General features: G+C 37.4%; 1 protein-coding gene across 3 annotated transcripts in view; it reads left to right on the top strand.

The window, feature by feature from the left end:
- The window catches only part of CYP7B1 (cytochrome P450 family 7 subfamily B member 1), a 175,618-nt gene extending 169,999 nt beyond the window's left edge, over positions 1-5,619 (top strand). For 2 of the 3 annotated variants that reach the window (XM_060610626.3, XM_060610627.3), the window contains exon 6: positions 46-5,619. In XM_060610626.3, coding sequence (XP_060466609.3) covers positions 46-333 — 288 coding nt within the window. In that variant the 3' untranslated portion in view covers positions 334-5,619. The remainder of the gene's footprint in view (positions 1-45) is intronic. The other variant, XR_009603468.3, reaches the window with a different exon arrangement.
- The last annotated feature ends 8,156 nt before the right edge of the window (positions 5,620-13,775 follow it).

The following is a 13,775-nucleotide window of genomic DNA, read 5'->3' as shown; positions in this document are numbered from 1 at the left end:
TCATGTAAATGTTTAATTTTCATACTCCTTATTTCTTCTTTACAGGAGTTCAGATTTAATCGTTTTGTAGAAGATGGTAAGAAGAAAACCACCTTTTTCAAAAAAGGAAAAAAACTGAAGTGTTACCTAATGCCATTTGGAACTGGAGCCAGCAAATGTCCGGGCCGATTTTTGGCAATTATTGAAATAAAGCAATTGTTGGTTGTACTTTTAACTTATTTTGATTTAGAAATAATTGATGATAAACCTATAGAAGCAAACTGCAGCCGTTTTCTGTTTGGTATTCGGCATCCAGCCTCTGATGTTTTATTTAGGTACAAGGTAAAATCTTAAAGAAGCTGAAAAGAAAGAAAAGAACTATCAAAACTAACCTAAATGTCCTTGGCTTATCAATTTGTTTTGAATTTCTGCAAATGTAATTGCTTTGTTTGTTTGTTTGTTTAAGAAGTGTCAATTTATATTTGATCTGTGATCAGTCCAGTCTGCACAAAACCTATCATAAAATAAAATAGAATGTCGACATGAAAATGGACATCAAAATAAGCATAATGATAAACTCAAAATAGCTTTTTTATGTTTTTCTACATACTGTGATTTTCACCTGTCATAGTAAATGTACCGCAATAAATTTGGCACTGTGGGATTTTGTAAGTCATTCATGTTCTTTTCTAATATGTAAAACCACACTTTATGTACAACTGGAAATTTGTGCTAGAAATGGACACTGTCTAACAAATGCAAAATTCTCAGAGAAGAAGGAAATGAAATTTTCATGAGATAAACCGGATGAAAATGTTCCCTTCAAGTGTAATATCAATAATATCTATAGCGCCTGAGTACGTTTGCATTAAATGAGTTTTGCAGTAGATTAAATGCTTCAACTTCACTTCAATATTTAATCATCCATAAATGTTCTTTATTACTTTGTATACTATGGCTCAATGCAACAAAATTTCTTGTTAGGTAAGACCACTCATGTTCAGTTAGATACTGATAAGATGTATAAGAACACACAAAACCTATTCATATTCAGCAGTTGCCCGAGACATTAGTATTAGGTCTGTTGTTAGGAGCAAATGTTGAAATCATTACATGGTAGTGTTTGGTTTCAGTGTAAACTGGAAGGGTTATATCAGCACTGCAATGAACTCTTTCCTAGATGCTTCCATTTATGTGAACTGAGAAACTAGATAGCAGGATTTGTTCTTGACACATCATCTTTTGGACTTGGAGCTTATTTGGATTGATTACATAATGCAATATAATTTTATATGCCATAACGCAGCATTGTGTCCATGATTCAAAGCTTTCTAATTTCAGGGTACCAAGTGATTATTTGCCATCTGACATAAATGATGATACTGTGTATAATCAGGAAAAGCAGGTAATAAAATTCAGTTAATTTGTATGGCATGATTGGAACTTCTACTATTTCAGCATTGTGCTATTGGTTTTAAAAGGCGATTGATTTTTAAAATAACATTATAAAGTACAATACTTAATAGTAAATACATGTTCTAGCATTCGTATTCTCCTTCTTAAAGTACATGCTCTACACATTTCTTAGTGAGGTTCTGCTGGTCTAAACTCTGATTTTTGCTTGATTGGAAATGTCTTTATTTTTGCCCTCATCCTTAAAAGATGACTTTGCTATGCGCACAAGTCTGTTTCCTCACGGCACTCTGAAGATACTGCATAGTCTTCAGGCTTCTGTTGCTGCTGTCAAGAGGTTAGCCTTCCGTCAGTTTAATTATTCAAAGGGTAGTCTGCCTCTTCTCTCTGATGGTGTTAACATGTTCTTTTTGTCTTTGATGTTCTTGGTCTTTCTGTATCATGCTTGCATGTCACAGTGCCTCTTGAGTCTGAGAATATGTGTCTTTTATCAGGTGGGAAAAATTCTCAGCCATAATGTCAGAATAATACCTCTCCCAGAGTCTGTATTAGAGCATCCCACTCGATACTCCATGTTGGTTGACCTTTTCTCCCCATGTTTTCTAGCTCTAATTTATATTCTAGGTAATTGGTATAGATCTCACTCTCACAGTGTACCTAATCTGCTCTTTAACTCATCCATGGAGTTTGTTTCTTGCTTCTTATTTCACCTCAGAGGATTGAGTAATCCTACTCCTTATCCTTCTTATTCATGGTACACACTTATGATTTGTCCAAGCAACACCTCTCTGGCTTTATCTACTTACTCTATCTTATTATCCCTAATCTTCACCATTATACGCCTCCCCATCATAAACGTTCTGATGTGTTTGATGCTTATCTTTTTATTAGTATGTATTTTTATAAAACATATTACCTATGTGCAGGTTAATTTACATAAGTGCTTTTTCTATACATGAGATCCGTCTTTTTTTATCAAGCCCTATGTTTTTAAAGATCTATCCATATTACATACACACACACACACATACATGCACACACACAGATATATACGTATATTTAATATGTTTCTTCTAACTGCTGTTTAGTATTCCATAACATGCACCCACAGTGTTTTAATGACCTCTTCACCCCACGATGGAAATTGTATCCATGGGAAACTTAATTTGGGGGAGAGGCCAAAGCAGGAACTCTACCCCCACCTGTCTTCCCACTGCCGTGTGCAGCCATCCTTCACCCTGGGCTGCCACAGACTCTGTCCCCAACCATGGTACCACACCACACCACACACACACACACACACACACACACACACACACACAGTTTGTGACTGCCTTCATTCTCCCCAAGATGTTCTAGAGTTGTTATGTTCCATCCTTAGATCCTTATGATCCTCTCCTTTCTGTGGGTTGATTTTGAGTCAGGTGCCAGCTGCCAACTTAGCTTTCAGTTTTTCTTCTGATCCCACTGAGTTTGCTAAGTTCAATGATTAATTTTGTTCTTCCTATCTGCCTGGTCCTTTTCTATGTCTTTTTCCTTTGTCATACAGTCAATATCCTCTTTCATTTCTTTAAGTATATGAAGAAACCTATTTTATGTTATGTATCTGAAATTTCTAAATCATTAGTATTTTGTGGGTCTGATTCTGTGTCTGTTAGTTTAACTCTTACTCAGTATGGCTTATTTATTGAGCCCGTATTCCTTGGAATTTTATCTCTGGAAAATTTTTAAGACCTGAGTTTTAAGGTTCATTCCTTTGGGGAGAAGTTGAGTTTCTTTTGTGTGAGTACTGATGTTATTATCAAACTCAGATCACTTTAAGTTTTCAGCTTGAGTACTTTGAGAGGAGATGAGGGATGGGAAATATATGGGTAATGTGGGTTATAACCCTAAATCAGCTACAAAGCAGTTCTGTGATAAGGAATAGACAGGATAGACTTTCTGCTTTGGGGATTTTTTTTCTTTTCCCAGAGCCACCACCGAGAGAGGCAAATCTAGTCAGTCTTGCCTAGTCAGGCAAATCTAGAGCAAGGTTTCTTTCTAGTTCACCAACCAAGGATGTTCCCTTTGCAAGTTTTTGGCTTGGTGCAGCAGTCTTGGATTTCACACACACTCCCAACTGAGGCCCTAGGTCTTATCTTCTGCCTGCCACAAAGCGTAGCCCATTCTTTTTGTACTACGAGGACAACTAGTCCACCATATTCCCTGAAGGAGAAGCTACCATATTCTTCCATTTGTCTCCGCAGTATACTCTGTCTTACAGCAGAGAGAGCATGGGAAATTATTCACTTCTGATTTCTGCTTAACTTCAAAGTGTGTCCAGGAATTTAGAATAGAAAGTAAGAATAAACAAAAGGGTTGAGAAAATATTATATAAAAGGAATGGGCAGTAGAACCAAACCAGAATCATGTCACAGGCTTACATGTAGGAATTAAAGAGTGTTTATGAATCGGAAAAAAAAATGTCATGTAGAAATAAGCTAAAAGACATGGATTCTAGCTGTGATATGACTAGTTTGTTATCATCGACCAGTCATTTTGCTTCTCATTGCTTCGGTTCCTTAATTGCAAAATAAAAAAATAATAAGGCCTTTTTGAAATGAGGGTTCATGATGAGCATTAAACATAATGAGACGTGTGAATTTATTTTGAAAAGTGTAATGCAAGATGCGAACATAAAGTTGTAAAGGAGGTACTTGAACAAGGTTGCACCTTTTAAAAACTGTTCTTATGTATTTGTTAAAGGGAATATTTTTTTAGTCATCATATAGTTCATTATTCAGTCAAACATTTATTGAGCATTGCCTCTATTCTAGACATGAGGCTGTGCACTGGATTACCCCTCTTCAAGAACCACAATTTATTAGGGAAAACCACGCACACAACCAATTTATTATAAGTGTCGTTGGAAGTAATAAATTCATCTCTTTAAAAAGGTTCTAAAATTCTGATTTACCACTAGTTCTAACTAACCTTCCATCAGTCATTCCAGAGTCGTGTTCTGTAATGAGAAATTACCGTGTGCATAATTATGCACAATAAAACATATACATCAGGTATTGTGATTATATGATAAAAATAGCAAACCAAACACAGTCATTGAGGCTCCAGAATCTTTTTACAAACTATATTTTATATATCATAAGAACTCTTTTTTTGTTCATTTTTACAGCCCCTCCCTTAGTTTCAAATTAAAGGAAATGAATAATAATATTGTTTTATATATCATTGGCTAACAGTAACGAAGCATTCAGTTGGCAAAAACTTAATGCTCTGAAGATATTAAGAAAAAAAGCTATTTACTACTAAAATAAGGCACACTGCTAAGCAACCCATGTGGGGACATCTGTCTGCCTTGTTCTGGCTTTCCTGGAACACTTAATTATATTTTCTCCATTTTATCATTAAGTTTGGGGTCACAAGTCTAAGGTAAAAGAGTTTCTATACTCAAAATCTGCATGATTACTTCTGTTTATTTTCTCACAAAAAAAATAATTTGGGTAACACTTCCTGTAAATGACTTCTAATTTAACAGTGGAACCTTAAAACCAATTTCAAAGATCAAAGCACAAAAATTATTTAAGTTTTGATCTTAGTATAAAATAATGTCAATAATGATAAAATAAGAACTCTATGCCTTTAGAATATGCACTGTTCTTAACCTATTAAATTCACCCATATTGCAAACTATTATTTACTTGAACTGCATTATTAGGTATTCATATTCACATACTCAATTAAGAAAAAGTTAGCAAGCCAAGATTACATTCCCTGTAGCATTATTTTAAATTATAATGAGTAATCACATAAAACTCTCTACTATTTCTCTAACGCAATTATTACTTACTTTGCTTCATAGTGTTAATCTAAATCAGTGATCATTGATGTTTGGACTTTTTAGCCGAAGCCTTTATTTTGTTTATAATACTTTCTTGAGTAAGATGAATTTAATTTGTGAAAAAAACTACTGCACAATTTTAAAAAGGAGATAATTTGGCAATGCTTATGTTTAACAATATTTTTTAGTCAAAGGGAAGTGCTGTATGTTATAAAAAAACTGTTGTTCTGAATTGTTCGTTTAATATCTTTTGATTTTAAAATGGTATATATGTGGATTTATGAGGAAGTAAATCTTAAAAAGGCATTAGATTAGAAATGCAAATGCTTTGTAATTCTACTTATCTTTTATTTACAACAATAATTCAATAAATTAACTTTTAAAACACAGATGAATTACTGTGTCTCCTTATTTCCCTACTAGGAGCATGTTGGGTGACAGAAGATTTGGTTGCAAATAGCGAGTTATTTGGAAAATACTTTTGCTGTCTGAATATCCTCACATTCTTGTCTTCCCCCACCCCAAACACACACACACACACACACACACACACACACACACACATTGTTATTTTCTGATACTCTTCCTAAAAGTGCATTCATTGTTATATTCAGAGTATTTTTCAAATATTTTAACTTAGCTGTTTATGTGGGAAATAATAAAAACAGACCCAAGAAATATCAGGGACTAATACGTTTTTTAATAAGTTTATTTTAACCAGGCTGACCTTGCTAGTCTCTAGCTCTGAATAATTGTAGTCATTCTGTGGAGAGATGTAAAAGAACAACAAAAAATAGAAAAGAGATCCCATTAGACAAGGTCTTTGTCTTCTGAAGGTCGCTTAACACAGATCATGAATGAAGATGAATAATACTTGGCCAGTGTTCTATTTATTCATAAAGCTGAAATCCAAATTGTAGATAAAGCAAGTAATATGGGATGGTGTTGAAGATGAAATGTGGCTCCTTCAGTAACTATACATACAGCTTTTTCCTGGACACTTGACTTCTCTAAGAAACACTCCTGTGAGTCATTAACGTTTTTACAGGAACTTGCCTTAGCTCTAAAGGTGTTCCTGTGTATTTGAACTAGTCAGTTCAGTATTGTTTAAAAATTAAGATAAATTATGTCATTAAATGGGCAGTCTATGAAATAATTATCTATGATTTCAATTTTACTATAAAAACCATTTATCAAGTAAATAAAAATTTTATTTTTTTAACTGTCTGGAAGCAGCCATGACCATGTGAATAATAATATACATTTTCTATTCAGGATATAGCTGGATAGAAAAAATAGTCAGTGGTTATGCTGGATAATTTTAACTGGGTTTGATATAGTTTGTTGTCAATTATTTGAGGAAAAGTAGGATATATTGCTAAATATACAGGAAGTAAGTGTTTAGTGATACACTCATGAAGCATTTTATTTCCCTTACAATATTTGGTGCTTATAGAAGAAACTAGAGGTAAAGAGAACTATAATCTAATAATAAATAATAGGTAAAGGTACTAATATCTAATGATTCATCCATGAGTCACTCCTCAATATAAAGCATGTGTTAATTTAAGATTTTCATTTGTTTACAAGAGAACATTTACTCCATATAACATTTATTTCTAAGAACTTATGTCATTATTACGTGATAAATACCCCAGATTTTTAGTAAATTCTTTCATCTTTTATGTTTAGTGTTTAAATGAAATATACTTTTATTTCACAACTTCTAAGAACTGTCCAGTATATTAAAGTTTTACAAATGTCTTTGTTTTGTTAAATGGAATTTTTTTAAGTATTTTAAATCAGTTTTGAATTTTTTTAATGAGTCTCGAAGTCTACAGAAAGTACTGTCTCTGTGTTTTCAAGTTAGGTATCCATTTTTTAAGTTTTTATTTTGAATTAATTTTAGATTTACACGAAATCTGTAAAATAGTATTCATTTCTACAGAAGAAAGTCCTCAGACTAAACAATGTTTGCAAAATATTAAACTAAAGAGTGGTCCCAACACTTAGCCAGTTGGAGACCTTAGTTAATCCTTGAACTTTGGAGATGTTTATCCATAATAACTACCCTCTAGGACAACCTGCTATAAATAACAGAGTGGCAGAGAGAATTTGAGTATGTATTGTGAACAGATCCTCTATTGTCCAATTAAGTATGGTTTTCATAAAACACCATTTTTTCTAAATTTTAAAAAGATCTTACTTCAATAATTCTAGATTTTACTTAATTTCGCTTTCTTAAAAAATGTACACTTCAAAGATCTATACGCCTGATGCTTCTCCAAAAGAAAATTAAAGTAAGTTACTCCCTGACCCTGCTTCCTGATATGTGGAGCATTCAATAGATAGATTTCCTTTCTCCCTCCAGGCGCTGTATGTTTCTGTGGAGGCCTGGTTTGGAAAATCATTTCCTTTCGTGGACGTCTCATGGCTCAGCCTGACACCAGGATTGTGACCATAGCTCTGCAGAGAAACTGTACATGGCAAAGGTAGCTGTACTTACTTGAACAGACAGTGCATGATTTAATGTCTTAACCGTTAGGTATATAATCCAGGTGTCTCCCATTATAATAAGGTATTATTTGTCTTCTCTTCTCAAAGAGTAGGTGAGGATATTTAACAAAGAAATCCTTATACCAAGTTCTTCAGTAATTGCCAGAGCAGAATAAATGCATAAAATGAGCTTAGGCCATGAAGCATTTTTATGTTTAAATCTAAATTCTCATCTCTAAACATCTCTATTAACACAGCAGATTTGAGTTGCAACCATCCTCCTAATAAAATGTGAAATCTTTAAGATTGTGAAGCATTTGTAAATAATGGATCCTTTAAATATCCCTGAACTTTATTCTAAAACTTATAAGGAGAAATAATAATTGCTTTATATAACCACTGATACCATTTTAGCATTTGATGAAGATGTTAATTTATGGTTGGTTAGCAGTTTATGGCTGTCATTAGTTTTTCAGTTTGGTCCACATTAGAAATCTATTTTTCTTTTTTATTTTAATCTGAGACAATTATATAAAGATATGGTTATGTTTTATCTAAAATGTATCATTCTACTATAGCATTTCAAATTATTCACAGATCATAGTTCTTATATGTGCATATATGAATTTAAAAATACAGCAATAAAATGCTTGAAACAGATCATAAATTTGCTTCATATTTTATTGCATCTCTGAATCAGGTTGAGAAGACAAGGGCAACTATGGTCTTTGGGAAAGAATTAACTCTTTCTCAAGCCGGAAAGGAGAATGATATCACAGGGTGCATAATTAAAGGTAACTCCCTATGGAAGCATCCTGGTGACTTACTTGTAAGATAGGCTTGTCTATTTTATTATATATGGTTGGGGCGGGGGTTGGAAACTGCAAAATCCTCTTTCCCCTTTGCAATGTAACCTTCCCAGCCCAGTCATTTCTCTTAAAGTTTCTAATCTGTATTTCTATATTGCTCGAATTAGAGAACATAGGGGAAGGAAAAGAAAGAAAAGTCACACACATACACATCCACACGCATTCAGGGGTACTTGATAATTTTGCAATTATCTAGAAATCTCCTGGATCCTGTTAAGACGAGTAAAAAGTGGTAGAATTTAACCCAAATTAAACCTCAGAAAAAGCGAGCAAAGAGTTTCCCCTGCCTTGCTAGGGAGCAAAGAGCTCTTTGAGGTTTAAAACTGGGGCGCTTCCACAGAATTCCTGGGGTTAGCAAGGCTGTGGGGTGTTCCTGAGAAGTCTGGGATCTGCCCGTGAACCCACCTGCCAGGGGACACAGGGGACAACTGGATCCAAGTGCCAACTCTGAAAAAAGAGTTTGAGGCAGAACCCTGAACTTCGCTTTTTGTGCCAAGAAACTTGGAGGCTGGTTGGTTGTTTTTGAGGGATCGGGAGGGGCCGGGGACCCAGTCCTTGGGGAACACTGGGAGAAGGGGTGCCCTGCGGCTGCGGACATAGAGTCCCTCCCAGGGCGCAGCGCGAGCAGAGCGGCGCGGTGGGCACGTGTATTGTGGACTTTCGGTCTACAACCTTGGGCTGCCTGGAAAACTGACTCTCCCCCCTCCCCCCCTTCTTCTGCCCTCCAGGGTCCCCAGTACAAACATTTGCCCTGGCTTGGGGTGAAACAGACACCTGGCTATGCAGCACAAACTACAGTATCCTGGTTCTAGTAACCACACATCAGAAGAGCCAGAGATCCAGCAGGAAGAAAAGGGCTCTTACCCTGAGAGTTGTTTTTGCTCTTAAACTTAAGTTATTGTCTCCTGTTTTCCCCCCGCTCCCCTCCTTCCATCTACCGTGCCCAATGTCTGATTTAAAAGGCCAAATTGAAATCAACCTGCACCACATTGGCAAAGCCGGGAGCATCCGAGTTGTGAGTGCCAACGCGGAGCGCGCAGGAGCGGGGCTCATTTATTTCGCCCACACAACAAAAAACTGTTAATTGATGTAAAGTTGCTTGGCACGAGGATAATTTAATCGGACCTGCATTTTAATTAAAAGAAAACTTATTTATGTTTCCGATGTTTACGTTGAGCAATTTAATTTTGTTTGGAGGCACTGTTGTGCACTTGGTAACCTCCCCCTACCACCACTTGACCAACTGAATCACAGTTTCATTAAAGGTTTTGCTAAGGAGCCTCGCCTGACCAGGATTCATTACCTCCTGCCTTCTATGAGCACACTTTCGGGTCTCCTCTCGCTCTGTCGCTCCACGCGGCAGAGCCGCCACAGTGTGCTGCGAGCCGGGAAGTGAACTCTCATCATTATTTTTCAAAGTCTGGGAAGTGTATTATCCTTTTTCCTAGTGGTAATTAGTTACCATAGCATCTAATACGTAAATGTGCCCAGAGCACACCATTAACAGTTAAACGGAGGATTCAATTTAACACATGATTATATCTTTCATAAGTCATTATATTGGAAAGTCAATGCCACTCATGCTGGGGCAATCTCAGGGTCTAGGGCGCGTGGAAAGGTTCGGTTCCAGCGTCCGGGTCCCAGAGTTCGTGGAGAAGGGAAACCTGTGAGCCTGGGCTCTCCTGGGTGAGCTGTAGACAGTAAGGATGGGTGGTGGGTGGGATAGGAGGGAGTAGAATTTAAGCTCAACACAGGATCTTGGGGGGATGCCCAGCTGCGGAGAGTGGAGAAGGCAGCACAGAATGCGCGCGCGCGCACACGCACACACACTCACAGACACTCACACACAAGACGGGGAGGGGAAGGAGGGGTACTAGCAAGCTCTTCGAAGATGATCATTTGCTGGTCCTGTAGGAGCCCACGAATAACCCCGACGCTTCTGTAGGTGCCTAGTGTCAAGCTGGAGATGAGATTAAGTAGGAATTAGAATTTAGAGAAGACAATTGAAATTAGAAATTAGAGAAGGAAACCGGTGGAATAGAAAGCCAAGTGGGACCCAGGGTCCTCGCTCAACCTCATTTGCCTACTGTCTGTGCTCTAACAAACAAGTAGCAGGATCCATGCTGCGGGGTTTCTCTGAAGAAGCGCCCTACCTAAGGCGCGGTTCGGGTGGAGGAGGCTCAGAGGTGGGCGAGGTGCTCTGGCCGTCTGGTGAGCCACAGCCTCAGGGGCCAGCCTGTCTGCTCCGGCCAGAGAACACTTCCCCAAGACCACACTGATGCCCCTGGTGCTCAGCCACTCGGTCCCGACGTGGATGGTACATACTGGAAATACATCTGCGGCCCACAAGCGTGTGGGCCAACTTTCCAGACTGGGCCGCGCAGTTCAGGACTCAAACCTCAGAAAGGAAGCAGCCCCCGGGGGCGGGGGGCGGGGGGGGGGGGTTGCTGGTTGCCGGGATGGAGAAGAATTGCTCCTCCGGCAATCAGTTTCCTTCTTGGAAAGTTGCTGCTGAAGAAACTGAAAAGTTTCAGGCCATCTGGAGAGCCACCTAAGAAATCACGGGAAACCCCTCTCCTGGTCCTTTCAGGTGTCCTGCCTTTACTCCTAGAACCAAACGCTGGCCAACTCCTGGATTTGGAAAGAGAATTGATTTGTCTGTAATTACCAACATGAAAATAAATATTATTAACCTCGCCATTTTTAATAATTGTACATATTCGCCTGACATTTCAACTTATCCTCAACATCCTCTCCTTTCCCCATCCGTTTCAAGTCTCTTCCAAGAGTAAGACTGGAGATTGAATGAGTGATCAAAGAATAAAAGAAGTATGAGCATTTCTTTTTCTCCTGAAGTTCAAGATTTGTTATTTGTACAATTTCTAATAATAGCTAAACAACACAGAGGTTACAGAGTATTTCAAGGAGGCCTTCTTAATAATGAGAAATATCAAGCAGTAAATCTTGCAGCAAATGTATGTCCTATAATGTTAATATGCAAAAAGAAAAAAAACCTACTGATGGTGGCTGTGGTTAATTCCTAATCAGAATGATGGACAGCAGGGCCAGAACAATACAAACTAATGGCTGTGTTGCTGATCACTTTACCCCTTGATTAAAGACACCCAATTATGGCGCAGAACAGTGTCGTAATTATGTTTCTTAATCACATCCAGGAGGTTTAATTGCCTTAACGATGTGTTTCATTAAATGAATTTAGGTATTATAGTCGACAGTTTTCATACACAGTTGTTTTCAAATTAACATAATATTAGACATCGTCATGGAAATTGTTTTAATAATCATAATTAGACGCACCCAGGCTTTGTCTGGTAAATGCTGAGAGACGGTCTCTTCCTGCCTGGGGGCTGCCCTGGTCTGTTCCCTCCCTCTACCCCCACTCCCTGACTGGGAGGGCTCCAGCTTCAAGGCCTTTTGCTGTTATGTTTTCTGAAAAGTTACAGGTTCTGATTAATCTTTTTTGATGGCAAGTGGAGCAGAAAATATCCTCCCTCACCCCCCACTAAGTTTGATGTCATTTAGGGATATCATTATGAGCAGAGGCTATGCAGACAAAAATGCATGTAGCCTACTGCCTACAGAGGAAACACTCTAACAACCCATCACCACCACCACCATCTCCATAACCTCCACCACAGCAAAAATCAAGCCTTCTACATTTGAGGACATTATTAAGATCCAAATACAAGCCTACACAGACATTCTTTAAAAGAATCAATTCTCAACCCGATCCCAATATAAAGTCCCTAAAAATCTCATTAACAAGCAACACTAGTAAGTTTTGAAAATCTCTATGGGCATTGTTTACACTTATAATTAAGCCTGGTTGATTTTCCTGTTACAAAAGAAAAACAAGTGGAAAGCCACAACAAAATCCATTCTCAGAGAATCCAAATCCATCTCTTTTCCTGGGCTTTCAGGCAGTTGGAGATAGAAATTTTGATTAAATTCTTTAAGAAACTTTACCCTCTTTGATGGGCCTTGGCATGGTTAACAGTGCCATACAAGTGGGAAGAGCTCCAGAGGCAGCATGGCCTTCAAAGTTCATGCCAGCAGATAGGAGCTCTGGATCTCCTCTGGGTCTCACCAGTGACCCCACTGCTCTCTCCTCCCATGACCAGGCCCAGCCATCATCCTACAGACAAGTAAACAAGTGAAGTGGGGCTACTCCTAAGTGGGTATCCCTGCCCAAACCCTAGTTCCACCTTCTCTGAAACTCCTTTCTTTTTTGTTACCTTTCAAGCAAAGTAACACAGAAGAGAGGTGACTGCTCCTTCCACAAAGCACAGCATAATAAAATGTTTGATCAAAATATTTTAATAAAGATTCTTTCTGACATAGATACACATACAAATGGTCGTACATAGCTGTCATAGTCTGATTGACCTATTTGATATATATATCATTCTTTACACATCCAAAACCCGCCAGTAAATCCATCATAGCTCCCAACTCGCCGTCCAACCTGACAAGCTGAATTTGTATTATCTGCAAGGAGTGGAAAATAGCAGGACTCCATTTTTAAAAAAGGTTTTCTTGATTTTCATAGGATAGAAAGGCAGGCAAACAGCCATGCAAACTAAAACTGAAAGCTCACTTTGGGTAAATAGCTTCTTGCTCTTCCTTAGTTTTATTTTATTTCTTTTTAAATTTTATTTTTTTTTTTAGAAAAATAACAAAGGATTTCACACCATAGGCAAATCAAACCAGTCTTTTAACTTAAATAATTCTCCACAGTTAAAATAACTTATATATGTACATATATATTAAAAGCAATTAAATTAGACCTTTTAAAAATGCACAGCACAGCCTGGAAAAATATTTGCTTAGCATGTTCTTACTTATAGGATCTATTGCTGTGATGTCCTTCCCTTTTAGAATGCAAAGGAGTCCCCTTTCAAAAAAAGAGATCAATTCATTCATCAATTAAGAATACACCTTCCTGTAATTTTTGGACTGAAGCAATTTATTAAAGCTCAATTTAAATACAGGGATGATGCAACTGAAAATATCCAGGTGACCTTTGATAAACCTAAGCAGCTCAGATACATCAATATGTCTCTTCATACTTGTTGGCAAATAAACCTTTTAAACACTTGGCACACAGTATAAGTTAATCTATAAAACAGAATTTTAGAGGCATTAAAAAAAATCTGCAC

The sequence above is a fragment of the Panthera onca genome, chromosome F2, assembly GCF_046562875.1.
Source record: "Panthera onca isolate mPanOnc1 chromosome F2, mPanOnc1 haplotype 2, whole genome shotgun sequence".
NCBI classification, from domain to species: Eukaryota; Metazoa; Chordata; class Mammalia; order Carnivora; family Felidae; genus Panthera; species Panthera onca.
The sequence above is the reverse complement of the archived record's forward strand: the minus strand, read 5'-3'. Positions and strand labels throughout refer to the sequence as shown.